This window comes from Narcine bancroftii, chromosome 2 (assembly GCF_036971445.1).
Source record: "Narcine bancroftii isolate sNarBan1 chromosome 2, sNarBan1.hap1, whole genome shotgun sequence".
Lineage (NCBI taxonomy): Eukaryota > Metazoa > Chordata > Chondrichthyes > Torpediniformes > Narcinidae > Narcine > Narcine bancroftii.
The window spans coordinates 298081985-298099946 of NC_091470.1; the positions used below are offsets into that span (position 1 = coordinate 298081985).

The window sequence follows — 17962 nt, forward strand, 5'->3', positions numbered from 1 at the left end:
ATAACTTTGATACAAAATACTTGGTTGAATGTAGACACGTCTAACTCTTTCTCACTTTTTAAAAAAAGTGTTATGAAACACTTGTTGCAATTGATGTAATACTGTTTGCAATTTTAGAATACAAATACATGTATTAAAACAAATCTTGAATAGAATGAGGTAAATAGGTGGAAATCTTTAAATTTATGAAGTTGACATACAGAAGATATTTGTAGGAAGGTCAAAAGAAGATTATGTAGGAAGGTTCTAAATAATTTAATAAGGAATTCTGGAAAAGCTTTCTTAATCATTGGTTTAAGGGGAAATCAGCTAAATAAGACAAAAAGAAGACGTATTGGCAGGAATGTTGGGCTGTTGGAATGATGTTGAGTATTAACAGCAGATAGACCAAATGGACTCTCTGTAAATCCTATCCAATGAATGTATTTTCTCCATTGATGTTTTCAATAAGTGAACATTCAAATTTGCACTTTGGTTATTTCACTGAAGGAATAAATTAAGAAAATGAGAATTTGTAGGTTCTCTTGGAGCAACATATTTTAAAGTGCTCACTACATATTGTGAGCCCAGCCCAATTAGAAACTAAGCTAAGATGATAATGCTAGTCAATTGAGGAAACTGTGGCAGTGTGAGCAGTGAGACACAGCCACCATGTTGAGGGTCGTTAATGACAGTTTTTATTCAAATTCAGCACGTCCCTTTAAGGGCAGCATGAGCTCAGTCACCTGGTGCATTGTGGCATCCTAATTACTGCCCAGGGTGCGCACTGGAAGGGATGCTGGAGTCAAAGAGAAACCTCTGATGACGCCAGTTCCCCATGGCTGCCCCGCCACGTGGCGATACAAGTGGGGCCAGTTTGCCATGAGGATGTGCAGTCCCACACAACCCCCCCCCACCCCACCCCAGAACCCGCTATGCGTCCTGTCGCTTTGGCGGCCGGCTCCGGCGCTTGTACGCGGCCAACTGCACCGGCTGTGATAGGTCCACTGTAAAAAGTTCCTCTCTCCCCCTCAATGTCTAGGGTGAAGGTTCCTCCGGTCCAGTGAAAGACCTCATATGGCCCCTCGTACAGTCACTTCAGCGGTGCACCCTGCGGCCCCCTTCGCACGAAAACAAACTGAGCCGAATCGAGTTCTTGGGGGAGGTGAATTGGCTGGGTGCCATGGCGTGTTGGGGGCAGGGGAGCCAAAGAGCCCAGTCTCCTGTGGACGTCCGCCAGCAGATTTGCGTCGGTGGCCATGGTGTCGGGGTCTGATCCGAAAAACTCACCCGGTAGGGAAAGCAGCACTCCGTACACCATCTCCGCCGCTGAGGCTTGTAGGTTCTCCTTGGGTGCTGTCCTAATCCCGAAGAGGACCCAGGGTAGCTCGTCCACTCAATCTGGTCCGGAGATCCTGGCCATGAGCAATGCCTTCAGGTGCCTGTGGAACCTCTCCACCAACCTGTTGGACTCTGAGTGGTGTGGTGTGGTGGAGCTTCACTCCCAGGAGTTTTGCCATCTGGGTCCACAGGATGGACGTGAACTGTACACCCCTGTCACTGGTGATGTGCACCGGGACTCCGAATCAGGCGATCCACTGGTTGACCAGAGTCGAGGCCTCCGCAGAGGCTTCCTTGATCAGGGTAGCCTCCGGCCACCTTGTGGCGTGGTCGACCACTGTGAGGAGGTAACGAGCGTCTCTTGAGACCGGCGGGGGTCCAACAATATTGATATGGAAATGTTGGAACCTGCGAGCTGCCAAGTCAAAGTTCTGTAAGGGAGTTTGCGTGTGTCAGTGGACTTTGGAGGTCTGGCATCTGGTGCAGTTCCTGGTGAGCTCCACCCACCTCTCTCTTTAGCCCATTCCACATGAACCACTCTGCAACCATGCGCACCGTCGTCTTCACCGCTGGGTGAGCGAGGTCGTGGACTAGACTGAACACCCTCGCTCTCCAGTGTGGCGGGACTACCGGATGCAGCATACCTGTTGACACATCACAGACCAGTGTGTCCGGGCTGCTGGGCAACTGGACATCTTCGAGTTTGAGGCCCGAGATGGTGGTCCGCATGGCCTGCATCTCCGCATCCTTCCTCTGGGCCTGGGCCAGCTGAGCGTAATCTAGGCCAGGGGTGAGAGTGTTGATGGCGGGTCGTGAAAGTGCATCCACCACCACGTTGTCTTTACCAGCCCTGTGTCAGATGTCGGTCATGAACTCCAACACATACGGCAGGTGGAGGTGTTATCTGGCGGACTACGGATCCTTGGCCATCACCAGTGCCTGGGTGAGGGGCTTGTGGTCCATGAAGACTGTGAATGGCCTGCCCTCGAGGAAGTAGCAAAAGTGGCGGATGGCCAATTACAGTGCCAGGAGCTCCTGGTTGAAGGCGCTCTATTTGAGTTCTGGTGGGTCCAACTGCTTGCTGAAAAAGGCCAGCGGGTGCCAGTGTCTGTCGAGCCAATGATCCAGGACCCCCCACCCCACCACTGCCGTAGCTGAGGCGTCCACAGAGAGCGCCATGTGCGGCTCTGGCCGTGGGTGCACTAGTAGTGTCGTGTTGACTTGGGCCTCCTTTATCACGACGAAAGCCTTATTTGCCTCATCCGGCCAGGATGGAGTCTTTTCTTTGGTGGCTATCAGTGCGAAAAATGGGCGCATGGTGTGAGCAGTTCCAGGGATGAAACGATGATAAAAGTTCACCATCCCCTGAAGGCCTTTTAGGATGGGGGGTTTGGGGAAAAGTTGGACAGCCGCCACCTTCTCCGGTGCTGGTGTGGCCCTAGCCGCCGATATGGTGTGCCCCAAGAACTGGAGGGTCTCCTTGCCGAACTGGCCGCGTTGACTGTGAGGCCGAAATCCACCAGGCGAGCAAAGAAAGTGCAGAGGTGAACCTTGTGTTCATCGCGGCTGCGACTGGCAATGAGTATATTGTCCAGGTAAATGAACACAAAATCCAAATCCCTCCCTACCGTGTACATGAGGCGCTGAAATATTTGGGCCGCATTCTTTCGGCCGAAGGGCATATACAGGATCTCGAAGAGGCTGAAAGGGGTGATAATGGCCGTCTTACCCACGTCGTCTGGATGCACCGGGATTTGATAGTATCCCCACACGAGGTCCACCTTGGAGAAGATCCGTGCACCGTGGAGGTTGGCGGAGAAATCCTGTATGTGGGACAACGGGTACCTGTCGGGGGTGGTTGCATCGTTCAACCGTCGGTAGTTCCCGCATGGTCTCCAGCCCCCAGATGATTTTGGGACCATATGGAGTGGTGATGCCCAGGCACTGTCCAAGCGCCAGACGATTCCGAGTTCTTGGAGTCTGGAGAACTCCTCCTTTACTTGCTGGAGCTTCTCAGGTAGCAGCCGTCTGGGCCTAGCGTGCAATGGGGGGCCTTGAGTGGCAATGTGGTGGAAGACCCCATGCTGGGACACAACAGCTTTGAACTGTGGCTCTAGTATGGCGGGAACTCGTGGAGGATGTCAGCAAACTCATCTCTGGCGGCAGCTATGGTGGCAATTTCGGGCCTGCAGGCGTTTACTGTGTCCAGTCGTGTGGAGTGGAACATTCGGGTGTTGACCAGCCTCTTGCGTTTCATGTTGACCAGGAGACCATGAGCCCTCAGGAAGTCAACCCCCAACAGCACAGTGCCCACGGAGGCTAAGACAAACCTCCAGTGGAACTTCTCCCTCCCTATCTAGATCTGTGCCCTGCAGGTGCTGTAGGTCCTGATCTTGGAGCTGTTGGCCACCTGCATGGTTGGATTGTGAGATCAGGTGCAAGTCTCTAATGCGGTGGGGGGGAGGATGCTCAGCTTGGCCCGTGTTTACCAGGAATCGGCGGTCAGTGGACCTGTCCGTCACATGAAGGAGGCTGTTTGTGTAGCCAGCCATCGCAGCCATTAATGGCAGCTGGCCTGGTCGTTTCCCTGAAACCTACAGGGTTGGCGGCACTTACGGGCTTGTGCTCCCCAGCTGGTGGAAGAAGTAGCAGGGCGATTGGCGCTCCTCTGGCTTGGTCTTGGAGACGGACAACGGTCTGCTAGTTCCTGGACGTGCCACCAAGTTGAGGGCTGCCTCGTTCTCCCGCCTCATGAGCCAGAGGGTGACCGCACAGGCTGCTGCCTTTCTCGGGTCTGAGAAGTCCCCGTCTGTAAGGTGCAGCCGAATGTCCTCCGGCATTTGCTCAAGAAATATTTGGTTGAAGGGAAAACAAGGCTTGTGGTCTTCCGCCAGGGCCAGCATTTCTTCCATCAACGCCGAAGGACTACGGTCTCCAAGCCCATCCAGGTGTAGGAACCTGGAAGCCCATTGCTGGGGGGTGAGCCCAAAAGTTCCCAGCAGCAGATTTTTAAGGGCGGTGTACTTGCCCATAGCCGGGGGGTGGTGGATGATGTCATCCACCCTCACCGCTGTATCTTGGTCCAGATCGCTCACGACGTGGTAAAACATTGTGTGGCGTCTGCGGAGATGTTGTAGAGTGTAAACTGTGCTTCCGCCTGCCCGAACCATGTTCTTGGTTGGTGGGTCCAAAAGGGGGGAAGCTTGATGGAGACAGCGTTAACCTCTGCCGAATCCATGGTGTTCAGGAGTCCAGAAATTTATCTGGGCTCGTCGGGGTCACCACTGTGGTGGTGTGAGCAGTGAGAGAGACACAACCACCACGTTGAGGGTCGTTAACGACTGTTTTTATTCAAATTCAGCACGCCCATTTAAGGGCAGCATGAGCTCAGAAACCTGGTGCATTGTGACATCATAATCGCTGCCCAGGGTGCACGCTGGAAGGGATGCTGGAGTCACAGAGATATCTCTGACAATGCCATTTCCCCATGGCTGCCCCATCACATGGCATTACATGTGGGGTCGGTTCGCCTTGAGAATGTGCGCTGCCATAAAACCATTATATGGCTCCAATGTATGTTTCTTTGGGTACTGAGAATGTGACGATAAAGTAACATCATTGCTTAATAAAGTAGAATCTGTTATTTGCTTGTCACTAGAAAAATCATCAATTTCTGTTCGTAAGAATTCTAAACTTATTGCATCTTTTTGTAATCTGAAAAAATAAAATAAAGTTAATGTGCAAGGATTCATCCTACCTCCTTAATGTAAGGTTACTAGAATTCAGAATATAATTTACTTCTAGGGTATTGAATTCTGGAAAGCAAATTGTGAGAGCAAATATTAAAAACATGCATGCATTTTTTTTAAACCATGAACCAAAGTAAAAATAGAAATCTGAAACAACTGGAAATGCTCAACTGCTCATGTAGTTACAATAGAGAGAAATAAAATAACATTTCTTGTGGATTTTTCAAGAAGAAATGTAAAAATATCAACTAGAAATGTTAACTTGGCAGGTCTGGCATATCTGCAGAAAAGGGACTGAATATTTCCATTAATTCTTTCTGGATTTTTGTTCCAAGCTGAATGTAAATTGTAGAATCATCCAATAATTATGGTTGAATGACAATATTATGAAAAAGTAATAATTTACTTTCTTGTAATTTTCAAAAGTTAGTAGGCATTTTGTTTTCAATAAGTTGTGGAACTGGGTAACATTTTTGTGCTGTTTAAAACATGCTTTTAAATTCCTTGCATGAATTGTCTAGCCATAGAAAATATTTTTCTAATATGCATCTCAAAATAGGGGACTGATTAGTTCACAGCATCCAGAGAAATTGATTTGGGAGCGTAGATTGGATGCACAAATGATTAGTCCAGGAGTGTGAGGCTGGAGATTTGAGATGACCGAGTAAGGATGGTGAGACAATCTGGTCTTCCATAGAAGAGGCTTGTAATTGCAGAAACCACAATTTCTTTAAGATCACAGTTCGAATTGGGGATAATTTATGTCATTTTATTCTGATATTTTTATCACCAAAACTGTCTGAATATTTTTGAACAACTGACACTGCCTTACTGAAGCCAATTTCCAAGTAGCCTTTGTAAACAATGTTTCTGTTTTTTCTTTTCTTACAGATTATTGTTCCAGCAAGTTTGCAGCAATTGGCTTTGCTGAATCTGTTGCACTAGAATTGTTAGCTACAGGAAAAAATGGTATCAAGACTACCATTGTTTGCCCATACTTCATAAACACTGGCATGTTTGATGGCTGTAAAATCAAGTAGGTAGCCATGTTAATTAATTAAACTTGTAACTTTCTCATTATTCAAACTTAAAATTTTAGTATGTTTTAAAATGTTAAAGGAGTTATTGAAAATGTACAGTGCTGAAACAATAGAAAATTATAGAGCTAATTATCAATGAATATTTCATTTGTATTAAATTTTATTCTAAGTAAAGGCATTGTGATACAAAATGCAAGGAAGGAAAGCTAGATTTAATTGGATAACTGCAAACTGAACATATTCTGTGAGGTAGAAAACAGAGTAGAGAAGATAGGAATCTACATTGGAAATGAAAGTAGTAATACTAATGATGACTTAAAAAGACTTGGCTTATTTAAAATTGCTGGTGTGATTAAGATAATGTGAATCCTTAACATCAGTGTCCTGCAAGGCTGCATATTCAGACCTTTGCAATAGTCCCTATAGAGTCATGACTGTGAGACCAAATACTGCTCTAATGCCATTTACAAGTTTGAAGATAACATCTCAGTTGTTGGCTGCATCTCAAACAATGACAAGACAGAATACAGGAAGGTGATAGAGAATCTAGTGTCATGTGCCAAGAAAATAACATCTACCTCAAAATAAACAAAATGAAGGGGCTAGTCATTGACTTCTAGAAATGGAACAGTGCACATCTTCTATGTATTAATTGTACAGAGGTGGTAATGATGGTGAGATTAAAGTTCTTGAGAGTAGATATCACCAATGACCTGCCCTGGTCTGACCACATGAACACCATGATCAAGAAAGCATTCCAATATCGCTAGCTTTTCAGAAGCCTGAGGAAATGAAGATGCAACGTGGAAAGTATTCTGTCCTGGTGCATCATTATATTGGTACTGAATCTGCTCTGCCTAAGGCGCAAGAAAATGCAGATTGGTAAATTCAGCTCAGGCCATCATTGCAAACCTATTATTCTTCCATTGACTTTGCCCATATCTCCTTGATCTCAGAAAAGCTGCCACAATATTAAAGGATCCATCCAATTCCACTCATACATTATTCCAATAAACAGAAGACACAGGAGCTTGAAACTACAAACTTGAATCAGATTCAAGGACAGTTTTGTTCCTGCTGATATCAGACTCTTGGATTTCTCATTTAACTTGACCCTGCACGTTGCCTTTGAACACTGCACCTTACACTTATTTTATTTGTTACCTGCTGTATGAGTTTGCTTGCCTTGTTACCTTACTAAACAAAGCTTTATCCTATATCTTGGTTCACGATAAACAATTCAATTTGGTAATGAGATTTGGATTCCAATGAGACCCAGTGTGTACCCTCTTCAGTCAATGATCCTGGTAGATCATGTTGATTGTTGGGGGGATTCCAGAGATCCTCTCTGCCACTTATGGTCCTGTGAATTGACTTCCAAACAACTTACTTGCAGCAACTATGCCACACTGTGATGCAGCTGGCCAGGACTCTCTCGATAGAGCTCCTATAGAAGGTTGACATAATGGTGGCTGTCACTTTTGTGCCTTTCTGACAAGTGAAGAGATGTTAAGTGTCGACGATAGGTCACTAGTTAAGTGAACTTTTATGAACTTGGTGCTCTCCACTCTCTCTACTACAGAGTTGTTGATGTGTAGTGGAGTCCTGAAGTCCATGATCATCCCCTTTATCTTGTCCAAATTGAGATTCGGGTTGTTACTCTTTCAGCATTTCATGAGATGTTCCACCTCTTCTCTACAGTGTGACTCATCATTGTTGCTAATGAAGCCATCTACTGTTGTGTCATCTGAAAACTTGATGATATTGTTGTAGCTGAATATAGCAATGCAGTCATGGGTCAGTAGTATGAACAGTAGTGGGCTGAGCACATAGCCTTGAGATGCACCAGTGTTCAGCATGACAGAACTTGATATTCTGCTACCGACCTATTAGGAAGTCCACAATCCTATTACAGAAAAGGCTGTTGAGGCCCAGCGAGGACAGCTTCTCCACCAGACTCTGGGGAATGATGTGTTAAACGCCAAGCTGAAGTCAATGAACAGCAGCCTGGCATACAAGATGTCATTTTCCTGGTGGGTCAGAACAGAGTGGGACAACAAGGCTGTAGCATCATCTGCGGAACGGTATCTTCTATAGGCAGATTGAAATGGATCAGGGTTTCTGAGAGGTGTGCTTTGATGCGTTCTATCATCAGACCCTCGAAGCATTTCATAATGATAGAAGTAAGTGCCACAGGATGGTAGTCATTGAGAATTATTATTGATGCCCTCTTGGATTCTGGGATGATGGTGGCTGTCTTGAACCCTGCAGGAACTTGGATAGTTAATCTCAAGAGAAGTATTAAAATGGAAAAGACAGCACTAGTAAGGAAGAAAATGGTCTTAAGAAATTTCTCAATAAAGACAAATTCAGGATTTCACAGCTCATGCATAGATTAAACTGATTTGTTGTCTCAGCCAACAAGAAATCCTGCCTCTCTTGGAGACTTACTGAGAGACTTTTGCATTCCTCTGCTGCGATGATGTGTATTGCCTAATTGTTCATCTATTCACTCCAACCATGTCCTTTATCCATTGCACTCTGTCTATTAATGTCATACAAATATTACTGTTCAGCTGTACCTAAGATATTGCTAGCATGCAAATAATTAAGTATTATTATGAGATCCAAAATAAATCCTTGAGATAAGAGCACTTTGACCTATTTTAGAAGAACTTCTAATCAAATAGTTTGTGTAGTTACTTGAAAGTTTTTTTTTGTACAACATTTGAAGTTTGAACAATCAAGATGACTTTCACATCCTAATCTACTTTTTAAACTTTTACAAAGGTGGCCAAACTTAATCCCCATTTTGGATCAAAATTATGCTGCCAAGGCAATTACAGATGCAATTTTACGAGAAAAAGTATATCTTGTGATGCCACGGAGCCTGTATTTTTTGCTTGCTATTAAAAAGTAAGTACAATATATCCACTATTCATCTTTAGGGTAAGTAATCTTAAATTTTGCAGGTGATTGAATTTGTATTGTATTTAAAAACTTTTCATCTAGGTGAAAATTTCTTGTAAACAGATAGCTCTTGCAGACAGTACGGGAATAAAAGAATTGATCAATGTGTAACATCTTATGGAATATTGAGTAGTTAATATAATTAAAATGTACAACAGAAGAGTACAGGAACAAGCTCTTTGGCCCACGATGAACAAATTCAGGATTTCACAGCTCATTCATAGATTAAACTTGCTGCTTAGAAATTATGACATTCCCTCTATTCCCAGTATTAAGTTTGTAGTTAAACTAGTTATTGTGAAACTAATGTATTTTTTTGGGGGAAAAAAATCAGTTAATTTGCATATCTCTAATGCAAATTATGCAGTTGTGCCATCTTTTATTGGTCAGTAGTTGTTAAACCTGCTGGCATGGAAATAGGAACATTTGTTTAACTTGTCTGATAAATTACAAACTTCATGATTCCAAAGGAATATACAAAGTTTAAAACCAAAGCAAAGAATTGACTTTGTGTGTTTTAATGCAATCATTTGTAAAATCTATTTTAACACTTAAGATCTCAATAGGTAAATGACTCTCAACTATGATGTTTTATAAATGAGTCTAGACATGAAAGTTCATGATTTAAGAATGCTTAACTTTCAATGAGAAAGAAAAAAAAATGTAGCAATACAATACAAATAGTGATATTCAGGATTAGTTACAAACTAATAGGTAATAATCAATGCACAAGAAGTCCCACAAAGAGGAACGAAATGAAATCATCTGCTCATGATTATGGTATGAATGTTAACCAGCATACACAACATTGCTGTTGACAAGCCCTCAGTAGATTATATGAAGGTTAACATTTTGAACATCCCTTAATTATATGCTGGAGTTTCATCCTATGATTTTTGTGTCTCAAATGCTCATTTTCATATTTATTTGCAAAGTTGAGTGCTGCATGCTGTACCAACTGGTACATGTGTTTAATAAATATAAGTTCATTAAAAACAAATTGAAAAATCAAGAATATTGCAGCCATTGGGAAGACCCATATTTCCTCCGAGGTGCTGACCAGAGGATGACTGTACTGTACAGAGTATCAATTTCCTTTAATTTGTCAAAATTGTACTGGAAAATGACCTTGTGAACCTGTGCAATGGAAAGGAACACCAACCAGTGAGAGACTGGTTTCAAGGTGCATCTTTTTTTTGAATTTTAGACATAAAAGTTCAGTTATGCTTTTGCTATTTTTAAATTAGTTGATTTTTTTTGTAAGAGACATAAACATTCACATTTTTTTTCTGGTAATTTCATATTTTCTTCATAGCAGAGATTCCTTTTGTTCTCTCCTATTAATTGCACCGTAAAACTTGAATTACCTCCAATCTTTCCCAATTCTGATGAAAAGTTATCAATTTGAAAATCAACTGCTTATCTTGCTAGAGATGCTTCCTGGCCATTAAAGATTTTCTAGCATTTTCTATTTTTGATATTTTTCTTCAGAGACCACTCTAACAAGTGGTTAAAGCCATGAGCATTGCTGGAGAAGCTTTCAAGTAATTTCTGTGGATTGAGATTGTTCAGACACAATTTCCACAGTGCAATACAGAAGATCTTGCTGGATCTCACTAACTAGATTGGAGCCAGTTAAGTTTGGGATGTTCTGACCAGAAAAGGCTCCATGAAAGTGTAGCCTATCAGGTGAAGATTGCTAGCCACATTTTGAAACTTATTAGCTCCAATTCTAATAAAATTAAGCATTTTGAATTTGATACTTATTTTTATCAAAATCAATTGAAGAATAAATGCTCTTAATTCTAATTTTGTTAATTCATAAATATCTGACTTTTTATTGCTTTAATCCCTACCATTGTGACATGAACAATTAATGTTTTTTTTTCCTTTTAAAATAGTCTGATTCCGACAAAAGTTGGACTTGTCTTTGGAAACTACTTGGGCATTTTTGAAATGATGGACAATTTTAAAGGTCGTTCTAAGAAGGATTGATGTGATCGTCAGCGATGATCCATAAATAATTACATTATATACATTTGGATTTCAGAATTAGAATTTATTGGAATCAGGAAATTCAGTGTTTTAAGGCAGCATTATTAGTGCAAATTTTCATATTATAACAAAGTGCATTCAAACATCGCAGTACATTTTTGATACTATTATAACTTGCCATTGTTAATGCATTTCCATTGGCTCAAAATATTTGCAACCAAACATGTATTGCTAATTTCATGCTTGTGAAAAATAATGATTACATTCCATTTTATTAAGATATGAAATCACACTTTAACAATTCAAAACCAGCTGCATAAATCTTAATTAAGTAATACATTTGGAAATCCTGTACATTTTTTGTAATTTCTGTGCTTGGACTGTTAAGTAAAAAGTCACGAAAGAAATAGTTGCAAGTTAATGATGATAGCAGAACTGCTTATTAAAATTGACAGAAACCTAAGCACAAACTTGTTCCTGTTTTCTGCCTCCACTTCAAAAAATAATGTAATTGCTGAAAATTGATTCTTGTATCTCCATACTTGATGTTTGAAGCATAAAGAACTGTTTTTCTCTCAAACTGTATGAAATTATTTTATAATGTGTATAAAGGTATTTTGCCACTGGAGATTATTACAATGGCTGACATTCAGAACAAGTTATAAATTACACTTCTAAGATTAAGAAGGATTATATAAGAGAGGTGGAACAATTGGAAAAAGATACTATATTTGCAAAGTCCTTCAAAGGAGAGGCTGAGGATAAACGTAGACAACTTATTAATAAAAAAAAACTTCAATATAATACAATGCAAACATATAGATCAGAATATTGAATAAAAGTTTGGGAGCATTGTGGAAACTTAATTCATGTAACCTGTTCTTAGAAAAGTACCTAAGTCTATCCAAAAAGGTCTTGGGACATGACCAAGTCAAATGTAAAAAAAATGAATATAAAAATAAAATACCCATCTCTTCACCACATCTAAAACATTGATCTGATGAAATGAACTTCAATCTATTTAATTTCTGCAGCATAAGGATGATATAAGGTACAGGTTGGTCCAAAATTTAAATATTTATTGTATTTGTCAAACTATCCTTACAAAGATCAACCAGATTTGTTTAGCAATTCTAACATTCAAATCTGATTCCGTTTAAGAGTTCATATTTGAAGTAGAAGATGGATGGCAGAAGTATTTTCTTTTAGTATTCTGTTTTCAGATGAAAGTTTCCACACCACTTTGGTAATCACATTGTTGGGTCTAATGTATCCCTTAGATATGCACTTAATTGAAAAATGGTAGAAGAGTGTGATGTTAAGTATGCCATACTTATTGTTAATTGATCAAATGACATCAAATTTCCTCCTTCATAGCAATCTTCAATATGTCTGATCCCTTTATGAGACCTGATTGATTACCCAATGTAAAAGGGATGTCTATTTTGAATCAAGGGCACTTTAGGTGATAAACTCCGTTGTTCCAATTTCAAGATGAATTTTATTCTAAATATTAATCATATGTTTTACCAGAGGGGATTCTTTCTCATTGAATATTAATTTCACTTCCCACTTGTATACAAGTCCTTTCTATTTACATCTGTTTTTATTGCACTAATTGTTCTTGAAACCTGTTCTGCTTTTAACTGCCAAGAAAGCACCTTATGAGCTCTTTCACCTAACTTATGATACTTGTTTATTCTTATTTCTTTTTTCTGTTCTATATGTTTGCATTGTATTATATTGAGGGTTTTTTTTATTAATAACTTGTCTACATTTATCCTCAGCCTCTCCTTTGAAGGACTTTCCAAATTTAATCTTTTTCCAATTGTTCCACCTCTCATATAATCCTTCTTAATCTTAGAAGTATAGCATAATTTGACCTCTTAAATATGCTTTCACAGCATCCGATATAATAAATGTATTAGAATTAGTCTCTCAAAATATTTGAATTTGCCTTCTAATGAAATCACAAAAATCTGATCTTTTTAACAACAGAGTTGAATCTCCATCTATAAACCGATTCTTCTTTGTCAGGCATTATAACTGTCATTAATAAAGGTGAATGATCTGATAAAATTCTCACTTTATATTCAGCTTCAATAATCCTACCTTGTAAGTGTGCTGATATTAAAAATCAATTATAGACTAGGAATCATGTCAGTTTGAGTAAAAATAGTCCCTCTCTCTGGGATGTATTCTTTTCCATGCAGCTACCAAATTCAGTTATCTCATGCCAAAGTGGCTTTTGCTGCTTTTTCCCTTATCACCACTCTAGTTGACCTATCTAATACTGGATCCAAACAAAAGTTAAAGTCTCCACCTCATAAAATATTTCCATAAGCATCTGCTAAATTGAGAAATGTTTCTTGAATAAAATTCTCATCATCAGCACTTGGTGTATATAAGGCTCCATAGTTCTGAATAACTCTGTCAATATATATCTCCCTACTGGATCTGTACTACATTCTCTATTTTAACTTGAAGATTCTTCCTCATCCCCTCATCTTCGAATTAAGCAAAGAGGCTATAACATGTCCCGCCCAATCTCTTTTTAATTTTTGATGCTCTTTTTCAATTAAGTGAGTTTCTTTCAAAAAGGCTGTCAGCTTCCAATTTTTTCACCATCTCGTTTAATCTGTTAACATTAAAACTTAGAAATTTGACTGTCTTGCTCATCCCTATAAAAAAAAGAACACTGTATTCTTATGTTCCCTCTTTACCTCTCTCCCTGCATGCCTCCTCCAGTAATTCGATCAATTATTCTGTGTTAGAGCACACCTTCTCCAGCAATCCAAGAAAAATATATCATTAAAATATAAACAATATAGCTCACATAACAGTCAAAAATAAACAAACTACACCCTCCCCATTAGCATTGTTTAAATAATGCACAGCACTTACCACCCTCCTTCCATTATATTCATCACTTCTTTGTTGATCTTTCTCTCATATACAAAAATAATATTGTAATTAAACCAAAGGAAACAACAATGTGTTAACTTAGTTGAACATTCAGCAATGACTTCACAAACTCCTCTGCCTGGTCACTATCCGAGAAGAATTTTCTTCCACATCCAGCAGGAAAATCTTCAAAGAGGCTGGATGATGTAATATAAATCTATACCCTTTTTGCTAAAGAGAATTGTTAACTGGGTTAAATTCTCTCCTTCACTTATGTCTGGATAGAACAAGACTCTACATTCTTGATAATCGAGTGGACCACTTCTTGCTTTTGCTCCTGTTGCTACAGACAATATCTTCTCTCTATTTTGATATCTCAAACATTTTATCAGAATAGATTGTGGCTTTTGATGTGGCGATGGTTGTGGTCTGAGAGCTCTGTGTGCTCTGTCAATTTCAATAGATCACTCAAACTTTTATGCTCCCAAAACTTCAGGTATCTATTCTTGAAAGAATCATATCTGATCTTGACCTTCAACACCCTCCTTGAGACCAACAATCTTAATGTTATTTCTTCTAAAATTTTTTAATGCATCCATCTTTTTCCAAAGTTCTTTCCATAGTCCATGCTTTTCATTCTCCTCTCTTTCCTGTACATCTTCCACATTTTTAACATTTTCATCCATATTGACCAAAGTAACTACACAATTGCAAAATACTTTTAAATCTGTTTATTTGTATTCTTCAGTTCTCCTTTCAGTTCCCTCAATGTCTGCATTAGACTATTCAACTTCTTGTTTCTTGTTTTTTAACTTTGCCTTTAGTAGAAACTTTATCTGTATTCTTGTTCCTCTTCACTGTTACTGTCCTCTCATGTGCAGTAAATCTTCTTAGATACTATATCCCCGCGCCTGCAGACATTCCAATGGGGACACGACTTACTTGGGAAGCAGCTCACACTCCAGATCCGAGCTTCATATGGACATGTGGCCTCTGATTATGATCTTCTTGCTCCAGTCGTTGGACTTCGAATGGTTCACTGAGGTTTTTCTCAGTGACATATTTAAAATGTTCTAATGCAGTTCTATTGTTTTTTTTTCAACTGTTCTATTATACTTAACTAAAAGAGTACTTTTTTTTTTAAACTAATTTCTCAGGAGGGTCAGATTCCTACATCCTGTACATTGATGACTATGTTAGTCATGTCCTATCATCAAACTGGAACATTTCATTTATTATACATCTTATTGTTGCTGTTCACTTGCCTTCAGTTGATCCAATTTTGAATTTTCCATATCACACTATCTTGCAAAATGGTGTTGCCAATCGTCTACTCTCGAACACTTTTCAGCATGTGGAAGAGACCATTTGCTCTACAGCATCCTGGTGCTCTCCACACTTCCCATCATTCTTTTGCACGATGTTTTGTATTCAGACATTGGAGATGCAACACAATAATTTTACCTCCCTCGCCCATTAATTGTTTAGGGCCTAAAATCTCTTTGCAGTTGAAATCGTAATTTTCTTCTACTCTGTTCATTTTATGCTGTTTGCAATGTGGTCTCCTCTGCAATTAATGTTTGCTCTGCAGAACGTGTCATATCATCTGCAAGTGTAACTTTTTTGAGTTTTCAACTCAGTGATTTTAAGTTATCATTCCACCATTTTAGCCTCTTGCCATCAGAAGGGAAGGGTGAAATCGGGTAGAGTGATAGTCAAGGGGAACTCTATAGTCAGGGGAAGATATGAAAAGATTATGTGGCCACAAAAGAGACTCCAGGATAATGTGTTTCCTCCCGGGTGCTTGGGTCCAGGATGTCTCTGAGCGGGTGCAGTATTCTTAAAGGGAAGGGTGAGCAGTTAGAGTTTGTGGTACATAATGGGGGCTGTGAACTAAAGAGGAAGTGGTGGTTGGCGCACAAGAAGGGACAGCTAGTAGGGAGTTAGAGTGGAAGGACAGGAAGATGAAGAAAAATTACAGCCAGTGGGATAAGTTGCAATGTAACAGGAACACAGAGTTAAAACAAATACCGGGCTAAAGCAAATGTATGCAGCAAAAAAAAAAGTAGATGTCTTTGTAGTACAACTACACATTGGCTGGTATGATGTGGCCATCATGGAGTCGTGGCTAAAAGATGGATGTCATTGGGAGCTGAATGTCCAAGAATATATTGTGTATCAAAAGCATTGGCAGATAACAAAAAATGGAAAAGGTGTTCCTTAAAGGCAATTTTCTGTTCTTAATGGGTGATTTTAACATGCAGGTAGATTGGGAAAACTTATTTGAAATTGACTTAAAGATTTGTAATGTATGTAAAAAAAAAAAGACGGGAAGGAGGCAGCAGAAAGGAAATTACAGACTGGTTAGCCTGCTGTCAGTGACTGAGAAGATATTAGAGTCGAAAGTCAAGGATAAGGTTACAGAGTACTTGGAGGCACATGACAAGATAGGCCAAAGCTAGGATGGTTACCTTAAGGGAAAATCATACATGACAAACCTATTGGAATTGTTTGAAGTAATAAGCAGGCAATATAAAGGAGATGCCATGGATGTTGTGTATTTGGATTTTTAGAAGCCTTTTGACAAGGTGCCACAGATGTGGTTACTTAACAAGGTAGGAGCCCATGGTATAATAGGAAACATACTGGCATGGGTAGAGCATTGGGCATAAATGAACATTAAACAATGAACTGAGTTCCGCGCGGATGGTTTGCAAAATGCATTTGGACGTCTCAAAAGCCCTATGAAGGTGCCTGTCAAAAAGAGTGGACATTAATATCACTCTCGTGTCAGAGGTTGCTGTTCCCTGCTGCATCTTGCACAATGTTTGTAAGAACACTTCCTGGAAGAGTGGAAGATTGTTGAAACAGATCTCCCTCCACCAGAAAGGGTTCCCTTCAGGGGTCCAACAGGCCGGGGTCACCAGGCTATACGTGAGGCTATTATAAGCATCTTGTGTAAACATGAGGAAGACAACTGAGGCATAGCTTCAAAATGTCAAAAGAGTTTATTGTTCATCAGAGAAAGTAGTGAACAACTTCTTTAATTGTATAACATCTGTAAACGTTCATTTAAAATGTCATTAAAAGCAGAGCTTTTCTGAAATCAGTTAAACATCTTATATTCCCCTGTGGTTCACATGAACATTTGTCTCTTTAGCATAATAAAGTGCCACTTTAAATTCTAAGAGTCCATAGTTACGTTTGTAACTCAAAAATAAACTAATGTGATGTTTCTCACTTCTCGTAAACGATTGCAACCATTAACGAATGTAAACTTTTTGACTTTGGAAATAAACTTCTGATTTTCATGTAACTCATGCAATTTTTGCTTTGCATTCCCATCATTCTTCCTCTTCCTCAAGAAATTGGGTGTAAGAGGAGTGGAAATGGGAAATGAGGGAGTCATCCTCAGAACTGTCGTCACCACCGTGTGTCTGGCGTTCCTTTCCTGAGGGGGTCATGGCAGTGCGCATGTAGATGGGGTGCACGGGTTCAGGGTGATGACAGTGGAGGAAGAGGGAATTTGGAAGGGTACAGGCTGAGTAAGGTGATAGGATGGAGGAGAATTGTAGATGGACGGCTGAGAAGCTGGAGGGCTGTGGAATGAGGTATGTGGTGCAAGAGGGGAGGTGGCTGGTTGGAGGAAGGATGCGGGAGGATGGCCCATGATGGAAGGAGACTGGCTGGTGGAAGGCCAAGGATCTACATGGGCAATCAGTTGGATTGATGATGCCAGGTTCCTCGTCATGGCTGTCTGGGCCTGCACCTCCTGCCCAATCTCATTGACCACGCGTGATAGTCCTTCGTTGTTTGCCTGATGCTGCTGCCTGTTGGCCTCACATTTCTGACTCTCTGCCTGCATTATTTCCGCCTCTCTCTCTATGATCCTGCTCGCATTTGTGGTCCACCAGGTCCAGTTCGCATATGAGTCCTCGGAGCTCGCTTGCAGCCTCCTGTTTTTTTTGTGAGCTTTTTATGTTT

At 40.5% G+C, this 17962-nt stretch overlaps 1 protein-coding gene across 3 annotated transcripts in view; it reads left to right on the plus strand.

Annotated features, from left to right (window-relative positions):
- sdr16c5b (short chain dehydrogenase/reductase family 16C, member 5b) overlaps positions 1-17962 on the plus strand; it is a 131693-nt gene that overhangs the window by 17116 nt on the left and 96615 nt on the right. For 2 of the 3 annotated variants that reach the window (XM_069921459.1, XM_069921460.1), the window contains exons 4-5: positions 5961-6105; positions 8900-9025. In XM_069921459.1, coding sequence (XP_069777560.1) covers positions 5961-6105; positions 8900-9025 — 271 coding nt within the window. Of the gene's footprint in view, positions 1-5960; positions 6106-8899; positions 9026-10980; positions 11655-17962 lie in introns of those variants that run through there. The other variant, XM_069921461.1, reaches the window with a different exon arrangement.